This window comes from Coenobita brevimanus, chromosome 104 (genome assembly GCF_032717465.1).
Source record: "Coenobita brevimanus isolate Jiangsu-jjx chromosome 104, ASM3271746v2, whole genome shotgun sequence".
NCBI lineage: Eukaryota > Metazoa > Arthropoda > Malacostraca > Decapoda > Coenobitidae > Coenobita > Coenobita brevimanus.
This window is the reverse complement of record NC_137057.1, coordinates 16,765,386-16,778,315: the sequence shown is the minus strand read 5'-3', so window position 1 is coordinate 16,778,315 and position 12,930 is coordinate 16,765,386. Positions and strand designations below refer to the sequence as shown.

General features: G+C 39.9%; 1 protein-coding gene across 1 annotated transcript in view; it reads left to right on the top strand.

Moving 5' to 3' along the window:
• Positions 1 to 7,986: 7,986 nt before the first annotated feature.
• LOC145416019 (large neutral amino acids transporter small subunit 1-like) overlaps positions 7,987 to 12,930 on the top strand; it is a 7,281-nt gene continuing 2,337 nt past the window's right edge. The window contains exons 1-2 of the mRNA XM_080285119.1: positions 7,987 to 8,160; positions 12,259 to 12,374. Of these exons, the coding sequence (XP_080141245.1) occupies positions 7,987 to 8,160; positions 12,259 to 12,374 (290 nt within the window). The remainder of the gene's footprint in view (positions 8,161 to 12,258; positions 12,375 to 12,930) is intronic.

The window sequence follows — 12,930 nt, the reverse complement described above, 5'->3', positions numbered from 1 at the left end:
TGCCTTATATATGACAGTGACCAGGCACCCAAATCATCGTGAAATACTTGTCGAACAAACAATACATATTTCATTGGAACTAGTCATTTACATGAATTAGCCTAATTGTCTTGAAAGATGATAACGCTTTTGATGGGAATTAAGGCAGTTTCTATTATTGCACTATAGCAAAAGGTTCAGACGTGAACAAGGTTGTAGTAGTCAGCAGCCAAAACCCAAGAGCACATTCATTTGGCGATACACAAACATCCTCACACTATGGTAACGTTGTCATAAAGACTTTGTAGTTACTTGTAGAGATGTATATTTTAGACTTGTGGTCGAGCGGCTTTTATATCTTGTAGTAGCTTCCCCACCAAATGTCATGTAGTGACAGGAGAGGTAAAGAATAGTATGGGACTATTTTTATTTGTCTTGGAAATATTAACAAGTCTCTCACACGGACGAGTATAAGTCCCGGGTAGCTACCTCCCTGTCTCGTTATCTGTCTCTCTCTCAAATTGCCAAGCCCTTCTCCCGTCACCTGTCTCCTCTGAGGCCTGTCTACTGCTCTCTTGCCTGTTCGGTGGCTAATCTCCGTCTGAGCTCTCTTTCCTAAATTCTGGTGTAGCAGGGGTGTGTCACGTGTGTTCCTCGTGGATGGAAAGTTCCCGTAGCCTGTGTGTGAGCATATGTGTATGTGTGTATATGGCCACTAGACGCTGTCTCAAGCATTCCTCGCGTCAGAGTGTGTAAGCATGTTTAGCACTGCTTGATTCTCGCAGACACAACACCTCTCATCATCTGACTCCCTGCTTCTATCTATCTATTTATCTATCTATCTATTATGATTTGTAAATATAATATGGGGTCCTACCACATCGTGACCTTGAGTCTTCGGTGTATAACCTACTCGAAAATGGTGTAACCCCCAAATCATATTATACATTAAGTGGTGGATCTGAGCCGCCATTGTCCTGAACAGAGATACAGGGAGCCATGAATAAGTCAAATGATGAGTTACATGGCTCCCAAGGCGCTATATTTTTTCAAAACTAGCTTCAATCACTGAGGTTTACATTAAGCTTCTAGGACAGCAAGTAGAAGCATACTGCCAGTGGCCAGTGAACCATCCTCACCCTCATCCCGACCTCACAGCACGTGTTGGCACTGCTCCGAGCAAACACAAACCATTCTCCTCAAGGAGGAACTGGATGTCATCACAAAAACCTGGGAGCTATACTTACGTTTATATCTAATAAAGAACTTATACACCTTACCGAATTTCTGATGGCTCCCTAGCATGTACGTGATAGATACTTACGAAAATGCAACTGTTTATCAGAGTGAGCTACTAAGTAATTAATGTAAAATTTACAAAATTTAAATCCAAATTTTGGCGAAATAATAAAAAAGAAAAAGTTGCTGTCACTGGCCAAAGTTACATTCAAGTTGGATATGTTAGAGGTGGTAAATACTACTTCAGTAAACTTAGGAATGAAACACTTATAATCCATACTGCAAGGCCCTCTGGTGGACGGAATGAAGGACTGATTTCATTGCCCCCAACCAGCAACTTTACAGTATAGGAAAGGTGTCATACCGGACAACAGTCAGCACAGAGGTGATCAGGGAAAAATCACTGATAATAGTAAAAGAGTTGGGCTACAATTGATGCTCTACGAACTACGTCTTCTTGGACATAAACGTTCGATATTACGGTGCACGGTAATTTTACAAGTAGAGTTTCGTCCACCAAAACGCCAGAACAAAAATGGGCATATATTTATAGAACTTCAGTAATATAATACGTTACTATGTCATTCATGGGTTCCATGGATATACAAGATCACCTTTACAATGAATTTTTTATTGGCCAGCGGTTCGAAAGATTATATTGAAATTTGATAAAACAATCTCTTGAATTTCTGCAATATAAAGATGCCGCATTGCACTGTACAATAAACGTAAACCAATTTTTTGTTTATGTTGATATTTACGCTATTTCTGATCAATGTCAATGCGTAAATTCCGAATTTGTTATTTGTTTTTGTGTAAATCTAGAGTTATAGAAATTATGCAACAACATATGTATCGTACAAGGGCAGGAACTGCAACTTGTTTCCATATCGAGAATGTTGGGAATGTCAAAGAATTTATATATTTCCGGGTGTATATTATGATTATAACTAGAAAATGAGCAGACAGTAACATCACAAGAAATGCAGGGCACGTAGTATCTAGAAATGCACTACTGATCTTGACTTTCTTCTGTAGCTGTGATAACAATCGCACAGCAATCCCCAAACGTAATTGCCCATCATCGCCTCGTTCCACCTGCCCTGATATCTGGTTTCCATCAGCAGAATGTCCTGGTGGAACCATTCGCCATGCTCCATGCTGACTGCACCCAAGTTGCTTTTGAAGAAATCAGGTAGGAATGCAGATAGTGCAATTTGATTGACATTCTGCATCCAAGCCGGTGGAATGCGCCGATCAGGTCATCGACGAGCTCTGCGGAATCTGGTCTCCTCTGGTTGCCAAGAAAACCTTCCACAACCCCTCTGAAAGCATTCCAAGTGCGCTCTACATCGTTGGTCATTTTACCCTGGAGTTCACGACTTGCAAGCATTCTTCCAACTTGCAGCCCAGTGAATATGCCAGCCGTCACCTTTGCCACGCTCAACTTGGGAAACATTGATCGGATATGCAGAAACACATCGCCTTCCTTGTCAATGGTTTTTGCGAATTGTTTCACAAGACCAAGTTTTATGTGCTGCGGCAGTAGCAATACTTTCTCTCTGGAGGTTAGTGGAGCTCTCAGAACGTTGCACAAGCCTGGTGTAAGACTCTCTCTGAGAGACTAATCTTTCCTCAAGAAATGTTCTGCATCGCTCTGGCTCTCCCACAAGCATAAAAAACATGACTACGGTAATTTGTATAACTGCCTTGCATTCCAAGTAGGAACGAAATCATTTTGAAATCCCCACAAACCTCCCAGTTGTGATCTGAGTACTTGATCTTTGTCAGACAAATCTTCACATTCTCATAGCCTTCTTTCATTTCTGCAGAATGTGCAGCTGGAATTGGTGGGAGTTCGAGGTCGTTATGCAAAGGTACAGCTTTTAGGCTCTTCACGGAACTGTCTATGAAAAGTCGCCGTTCTGAGGCCTTGTAATCCACTCCCATGGCTTGGAACAAATCCTTAACGTCAAAACAATAACACAACGAGGTTTCTTCGCAAAATTTGAAGAAGGATGCAATCTTGCTGTGGCGATTCCAATAACTCACCTTGGAACTGGGGTCCAACAAGCTCCATTCACTTATACGTGACGCCAGCAGCTCAGCATTGGACTTGGTGAGTCCTAAATCTCGGACCAAGTCATCCATTTACTGACTGGGAAAGTGTGGAGTGTCTCCGGAACATTCTCCAACATACGATCTATCATCACTTTCCCCTCCGTCATCGACGACATCCTCATGGTCAGCCATTACGTTAGCCATTACATCGGCGCGCAGCAACAAGACTGGAAATAAACAATTGCCATTTGTTGACAAAAACCTAAAGATAGACAAACAAAACATACACCATTGGAATCAGCACGGAAAACAGAGTCTAACAAGACCAAAAAACTGAATAAACAAGTTCTTTGTTACACAGTGTTATTCATCGTTTGGCCAATTCTTCAACATTAGACAGAAAGGAGCTTATTTTAAAGAATTCGTTCCATGACTTCACATACTCAAGAGGTGACAGGTGGTGGCGACCATCATCCACTCACTTGATATAGAATTGTCTACTTCTTCTTTCACAGTTATAATTCTTCTTTCTGTTGTTTTTCCTGATACTTTATTACCCTTCCTACCACTCCAGATGACTCGACGCCGAGTGACAAACCTAATGGTTTCCTGCGACCCAGGAGGAAACCATTTATAACGCTGGGTGGTAACCATATACCCAAATTAGTGGGTGATGCGGAGCTTAATAAGATGCTTTTGTTAACTGAGTGGAGAGACGCAAATGAAGTGTCCGTTCAGGAACCAAACCTCCACACTCTTCCCCATGCCTTGCAGCGGCGAGGCGTTGTCTACCGCGAGGGAACATCGGTTCATTGCACAGATTGGCCCTGCAGGAACGACTGGATTCCTGAAGTTGATGGGTCTGCTCGCCCAGATAGACCGGGGCTGCTCAACAACAACCAAGGAATCAATACGGTAGTGGGATTCATAAATTACCAGCCTGTTTTGGCATCACTATGGCGTGTGCTGAGAACCAAGAGTTAAAAAGCATTAGGGACATCTGCAGCATAATGTACATTGCTAACAGTTTAATCATGCTGTAATTGCTGTTATCGGATTTGGACTGATGTCGTTGTAGGATTTAAGAGCAGGGAGTGGTTCATTCGTTGTCAACACTTAGTTCTGTGGGAAACCTACCTCTTTTTCATCAAAATTCATTTATTGTACCTCAGCCGTGCGCTTACAGTCTTGAAATTGCGGTTCATAACTGGCTGCGCTATTAACACATCAAAAGCTGTGTAGGACATTTGCGACGTCCATGGGATCTTTGTGAAGGTGAAGGAGCTGCCTGAAACGATTCACGTCGACAGAAAGTACGTCAGGAGCCATGTTTAGCCATTCAGGAATTTTCTTGGCTTCAGCCCTTGCTTGACTGAATGCAACAAAATTTATTCAGTAGGCTAATTTTTAAAATCCCATATCGTCTGCTGCATCTCCATAACGACTCTCAGTAATTTGGTATGCAAACTAACAAACAGCATCGTCAACTATGTATATAATGGAATAAGATACATTTCAAATTTTTACATTTACGTGTCCCCAGAAATATCTAGATGAACGATCCTCGAGAAGCATCGCGAAATCGCTTTATTGATATTTCTTTTAGGCAGCGGTGCGACTAGAAGAAATTCGTAATAAGTCCAGAATTATGAAACCTCGTTGCTCAGACAAATTTTCCCAAGTACTCGTGTTTTTTTTTTACTTTATTTACGAGGCCATACAGTCACCCCACATATATCATAATTATAAACGATTTTAGAACCACTGGATTTGTATCTTAAATTTTGATATAACTGTGCATGTACACTTAGAATAAGATATTAATTGAATCTTAATTTACGAACAGAACTCAAAGTGCATCATGGCTAATCACTGCATGGAAGCAAAGTCGGTGGCTGTTCTATACCGGATTTAACTTATCATTTAATTTTACCTCATTAAGACGAGAGTATGTTTTGCACACCTTAGTTCAGTGACAAGACCCTTTTTATACGGATTTTTATCATATATGGCTCATTTCTATAAGTACAGAGACAGACAGACAGACAGAGAGGTATATAAGAGGATATACAGATTAAAAGTAATAGAGAGAGAGAGAGGGAGGGAGATAGATAGATAGAGAGAGAGAGAGAGAGAGAGAGAGAGGGTATTATTGTAGAGTTAGTTATAAAATAAAGATATGTTTAGTTATTAGGAATGGTAGGGATTAACTATTTACATCCAAAAGTTGATTACCCCATGCCCAGTAAAAAAACATATTCATATCGTAGTTGTAGGTGCACAAGCATGCCATTCCCGGCATACTTGAACTTAGTCCAACTATCCCAGTTCATTCACACACACGCACGCACACACACACATATATAAATATATAACTATCCCAGTTCACACACACACACACACACACACACACACACACACACACACACACACACACACACACACGTAAATATATATAACTATCCCAGTTCATTCACACACACACACACACACACATATATATATATATATATATATATATATATATATATATATATATATATATATATATATATATATATATATATATATATATGTACTGTATAAATTATATGGTCATGTGTAGAGAATGGATAACAACACAGTGGTGAAAAAGGTCTATCTGAGCGAATTTGAAGGAGGCAGAAGGCAAGGTAGGGCATGGAGAAGGTGGAGAGATATGGTGGATGAGTGTGTGTGAGGAGGAGAGATTTGGAAGTCGGTGAGGCTAGGGAACTGACAAGAGATCGAGCTGGCTGGATGAATGTTGTGAGAAGTGCATGATAAGGGATCCCTTCATCCATCGGCTTCACAGGGAGTAGACTGTAGCACCAATTAAACAGGTCAGTACTCCCAAGGTGGATGGATAGTTAATAAGAGAGAGAGAGCTGGAAGTCCCCTTTCATCAGCCCACAACTACTTTCTGACCATCCTCCTTTGCTGAACTTTTTCAGTGTTTCAGTACCACAGAGAATAGACCACCATACTCTCCTAAACAATTCCCTCCAACTGTCAACATCAAACTACATGCACATTACACACTACATTTCTTTTTAGACGAAAAAAAAAAAAAAAAATGGCATCTCATCACCCAGCCTTAGAGTCTTCGGGGAGGGATGACCATGAAAGTCCTCACCATCCGCCCCGCTCCCTGTGGCGTATTTTTTCTTCCGGTACACTTAGTCACTCAGTCACATTGGCAGTGTCGGAGCAAGTTCAATGAGAGATAACTTGGCAACGTCGCGTCTTCGCTTGAGAGTAGATGAGAGAATCAGGTTACCTACCAAAGATTGCCAAAAGAGATACATGGAACAACTGTCGGACTCACTTCTGTAATTCTCCAACATTCATGGCTTTTCCACTTTTTTTTTTTTTTTTTTTTGCTGAACACCACCTCTCTTCTTCTAAACCTCAACTGCTGTTCCTTAATGAGACTCTGCTGTCTGAGGCAACTGATAGCAAACCCATCTCTGTATCCTCGAACTTTCTCTATACTCACTTCAAAGCCAACGGTGGCTGTTGTGTATATGTATGCAACAACATATCTTGCCCTCATGTTCGTGAACCTGAATCTTCTGAATTCTCTAATGTCTGACCTCAGCTGTCCCGTCATTCTCTGAATAAATATATCTGTGTTGCTTTCTTATCTCCTAATTTTACTGATTATGAAAAATTCTTTGATTATCTTACATCTAAGATGGAAAACATCTGATCAATTTCTCCTTTCTCTGAAATCTCTGTTCTACATGACTTCAATGTTCATCACCACCTGTGGCTCCCCTCTCTTTTCACTGATCCACCGAATGAGCAAGCCTACATTTTTCTATCTTTAAATGACCTAGAACAGCTTGTAAAGCATCGTACTCGTATCTCTGACTTGGAGAATGTTCCAACATACTTGACCTTTTCCTTACAAGTAATCTTTCTGCTTAGACTGTTAATATAATCTCTCCGTTTGGCTTCTCCGACCACAACCTTATCACCTTAACCTGCCCTATCGGGACCCTCCAAAGAAGTGGCGGCTTTGACACTATGGAGCTGCTGACTGGAAAACCCCCAGGCAGTGCTCCTTTGATTTTCCTTGGAATGATTCTTGCTTCCATGGCCGAGAGCCATCTGAGTGTACCTTACGCATTACGGAGGTTATTCTCTCGGGCATGGAAGCATACATTCCTTCCTCTTATCCTATAAATAACAGCAAAAAAAAAAAAAAAAATTGTTTTAATCACATTTGTTCTAATACTGTCCACAACAAGGAGATGGCTTGTGAACGGTACCGGAGCCTACCCATCCCTGAATATCATTTCTTGTATTTTTACCCGGAGTCGTATTGTCTGTTCTTCACTCTGCCAAGATTAATTTCCTCCGTACGAAATGCTCTGAACCCTCCAACTCTAGTTCTTCCCGCTCTTTCTGGTAACTCGCCAATAACTTTTCAAACTTCTTTACTTCATCATTCTTCCCTCATCTTTTCCACTCTGATGACTATTCAGCTGTTTATTCTACTGATAAAGCAGAATTCCTTACTCAAACCTTTTCCTCCAGTTCTGTCCTGTTTCAGACATCTGACCAGTGTACATTTGGTGTGCTCATCCTGTGTTCTACCCCTGGCACCTGTAATGGCAGCTTATTGAAGTGAATCTCAAACTGTTCTTATTCCAGACGTTTGGAAACCGTGCGTTGGGTGTGATGGCGTGGGTGATGCCCGTGTTCGTGCTGTGCTCTGCCTTTGGCACCATCAACGGCAACATTCTGGCTCGCTCGCGTATGATGTACGTGGTGGCCAGAAGTGGACAGCTGCCGTACTTTCTCTCACTCCTGCATATTGAGAAAGCAACACCAGTTCCTTCCATCATACTCACTGTTTGTATAAAAGTCATGACTATCATTTTATATTAGGATAATACATTTATGGGATTCACATTGCACAAAACCCATGAAGGCAGAAAACGATTAACAGGTTAGGAGTTAAGGAGACGGAAGGGTTCTGCGACTTACACCTCCCTACTTGATCTTAACAAACATACAAACAAACAAACAAACAATGTAGCTCTTTTACATATATATATATATATATATATATATATATATATATATATATATATATATATATATATATATATATATATATATGTAAAAGAGCTACATTGTATGTTTGTTTGTCCTTCAATCACGCCCAAATCATAGGCCAGAGACACTCAGTCCATACATATTCTGAATCAGGGTGACCCAAGGATGGGTTTAGGGGGTCAAAATTCAGATCTGGGTCATTCGAGGTCACCGGTAGAGTATTCGCCTTTTTGGCCCGGGCAACGCCGGGTACCCCTGCAGCCCAATTTCTGGCATGGAGACTTACATGACCTCCAGTTTGGACATAGGCTATGCGAGGCTGACCTCCTAGGTCATTTGACGTTATTGGTCAGAGGTCATTTGAGGTCACTATACCTCATACCAATTAATCTGGCCAGGTATGTATGGCAACACTGTTCCTGCCGAGATTCTGATTGGCTGGAGGTGTTTGTTCGATTTCGTTGTTGCTTAAACTGATACTCTTTTTATTATCAGATGTCATACTGAGTTTGTCGACAATACAATCGTCAAAAGGAAATAAGAAATCCGTTATATACTTATCAACAATGAAATTCTCGTAGGAAAATAGAGATATGAGTCAACAAAGTATTATAACAGTCCAAGTCAAGGTCAGCATTCGAACAATTCCTTTAAATCTCCGACACTCCATAATATAACAGAAAATTAAGGAAACCTGCTTAGTCTAAGCGTTGGTATAACACATTTAAATTTTAAGATCAGTCAGTACTGTGATAATAGAGGATATATAATGAAATAGTTTTCCTTTAGCCTACTTTGATTTTTTCTAGCGATTTTTTCAAACCTCCCTCACCGCAGAACTCGTTTTTTCATTAGAATTTTTAATTATTCAGAGCTGTGGCAACGATTTAAGGAGTACTTTGACTGATCTTAAAATTTAAATGTGCTCTTCATACCAACGCTTCGACTAAGCAGGTTTCCTTAATTTTCTGTTATATTACGGGGTGTGTCGGAGATTTTAAGGGAAATTGTTCGAATGCTGACCTTGACTTGGACTGTTATAATACTTTGTTGACTCAATATCTCTATCTTCCTACGAGAATTTCATTGTTGATAAGTATATAACGGATTTACTTATTGCTTTTGACGATTGTATTGTCGACAAACTCAGTATCACATCAGATAATAAAAAGCGTATCCAGTTTTAGCAACAACGAAATCGAACAAACACCTCCAGCCAATCAGAATCTCGGCAGGAACAGTGTTGCCATACATGCCCTGTAGCCAGATTAATTGGTATGAGGTATAGTAGTACATGCTCAAATGACTGGACCTCAATAGCGCTGCTGGTTCTACCGAGAGTCAGAAGTCGTTTTTCGTAATCAATAAACGCCATATACAAAGGTTTCCTGTCTTAATTTGTCTTCCCAGTTATCTGATATACTGTATGTATGTAGTCGAAAGGTTCCAGAATCCACTTAGAAAGCACTGCTTGTTCCTGTAGTCTGGTTAAGAGTCTAGCACGTCTGAAATTCTCCAGTTGCTGTACATTCCTTTCATATTTTCTAAAACTGTTTTTGTCATTTCTGTACTTATAGCTGGAATCATCTGTCGATATTAGGATTTCCTCTGACGCTTATGGTCGATCGTTTGAAATTTCAATGTAGAGATGACCATAGAATTCCTACCACCACTTTGTAAATATTCCCTCTCATGTTTTATTTCTCACCATTTGGTTTCTTTAGAAGCATAAATGACTTTTTCCTCTGTCTCTATTCTCTCTCTTTGCTGTATTTACACTAGTTCCTGAGATTAAAACTTACTTTTATTTTCTGCATGCTGAACTTCCGCATATCTTCTTGCTTTTTCTTATTCATGGTCCTTGTTTATTCTGCTGCTTCTGTTTTATCTCTAACATATATGTACCTTCTAGTTTCTACGTAGTTTTGTTTCGTCTGAGAGTCTATTAGTTCCTTTACTTTTACTGACTTTCCTTCCTATTTACAGGTGTTGCTTCTTTTCCAGTATCTTGGTGAGAAGTTACTCTCTTTATTTGGTAAATGTCGGGGCTTTCTCCACATGGTTAAAACTGAATACCTGGTACAGGTGCTGATATTAAATTCTGTTTCCCTTGTTATGCAGTTTAACTGAGTTAGAAAATAATATCGTTTGTATGAAGGTTATTCTTTTGATTCTCTTAAATCAATTTTCAATTCACGTTTTATCATTCTGCTATTGTTACCAACATTTATTTTCTTTTGACAACAGTTACATTTTTTATCATAGGACGTCGGTTTGTGAGTATGAAATCAATCTCACTTTTAACGTCATTTGGAAACTTCCATGTCCATTTTCTGCATGTTCTCAGGGGAAATTATTCACGATATTCCAGCAACAGAGTTTTCTGCATATTCTACCAGAGCTTGACTTCTTTCCTCTTCTTGACTCTACACTGTGACTCTGCAAGAGAAATCTCATCCTGCTACCTTTTTTTATACTTTAGCATTGAAGTCACTTACATGAGCACAGTTTAGTGGTGCCTTTCCTTTGTCAGTAGTTGACTGTACATGCTTTAATGAATTTAACATAACTTCATCGTTCTACAACTACTTGTTGAAGTGCATATACTTGAACTTACCTTTAATTTGTATCCACCATTTAATTTTATTATGACAGTAACCACTCTTTCAATTATGAAAAAAAAAAAAAATTTACAGTTTTCTTCTCCACGATGTTTTGTCAACTGGGAATCTTACTCCATGTTCTTTCTCACTACCCCCAGATTTGCCCCTCCAGACTAACACATGTCTACTGTTAAATACTGTCTATTGTTCCACTTAAATCTCCTTATTTTCACTCTTACTACATCCCATTTGACAGTGGACAGTTCTTCCAAGCAATACTAAAGAGGTCAGCTTCCATTCTCATGGTCCTGTATATTGTAGGTGCAGATGGTTTAATCATTTTCACCTGGAGATTCTTAGCATTACTCTGCTCCAAAGTTATTCCCTGACTGGCATTCGTAACCAAAAGGTCTTTTGCTGCTGGGTATTATAGCTGTTATCTTGTCTGTCGATGGTTTTTATTTGGCTTGGGAAAAAGCAGCCATTTCATACCTATCCTGGCTGCCTTATGACCGATTTTCTGCAGTCCACTATGGGTTCACAGTACAGATGAAATTGAGGTTACCAACACCACCACCACCAGCAACAATCCCATGTTCACTGTCGTTGGCGTCCTACTAGCAAGCAATATTCTATTATATATGGATAGATTGATTGATTGGCTGATAGCAATCCATTCGTAATCTATGACACGATTTTTTACCTTTGTATATTGCTGAGATATTTTGAACAATATTACCCATTTCCATTATGATGTCTCGTCACTGCATGCTGAGCAAAGCTGGTAAATCTGCTCAGATGTCCACTGACCCCAGTGAACTTAATGTTAGCCCGTCCGGGTGAAAAGGAGGAAAAATAAATCTTAAAGCGCGATAATTCCACTTCTTTTATTTGAGAATGTACTCATCTTCTACTCCAGTGGCACTTACTGCACTTTTTTTTCTCTCTCTTGTGTAGCCCATATACTTGCATGCAAAAAATGTACCCCGAATATGTGGATCTTTTTCAGTATCATCAATCAGGAGTGGCACATCTTTGACTGCTAGTGCTACTGGAAAAAGGATAGTATGAGGTGGGGTTATATTGCTACAGATAGGTGTGCAAGACATCACTATGCAATTCTGAAAAAAGAAAAAAAAATCACCATTTTCAAAATCTGAAACACTACTACCGACGATTACGTCAAGAGATGGTTCAGAAATTGAGGCTTTGGCAGTGAAAAGGTTGATCTCGACTCATTCTGCACTCACAAACATCACTAATAACAATGTGTATTTACAATCAAAAGAGCGTGATGGCGTCGGTGTTCGTGACCACTTCAGGGATACGAGAACTCATCCAGCACTGCGCGTATGCCAGCACCCTCATCGCCTTCAGCTGCGTGTGTGCCCTCCTGTGGTTGAGGTATAAGGAGCCAGAATCGCATCAGGCCCTATAAGGTAAAATCTGCCCATTCCCTAAGCCCAGCAATCTTTAAACTTTTTTATTTTTTGTGGCCTGCTTGCCTGGATTTTGATGACCTGTGAGACTTTTTTACTTTGATAGGCTGTGGTGGAATGTAAGCATGATTCCGAAGGTCAGTGAGTATTGTGGCCTAACTCCAGAATAATCTTTTTTGTTGACGGTATACTTGTTCTCCAATACCCACAAACTTGTGTACGAGTTATAGAGTTTTAGACAGATGAAGCTCTGATAATAGGAAGCCAAAGAGAATAAAAAATGGTTGGAAGATCCGTGTGTTCTTTGTCTACTATAACAGCAGGATCAATATGGCACAGGAGCTCTGAAAAAAAAAAAGTACTAGCAAGAGAGAATAATAACCAACTGAAAAATGTATAACTTTTCTCTCCTTTTTATACAGCGAGAGAGAAGTCCAAAAATTTCTGGAAACATCACTGCATTCTCATAGGATTAATTTTCTGGGAACTTGTTCGTTTCAAAATATCTTTAGAAGAAGTAG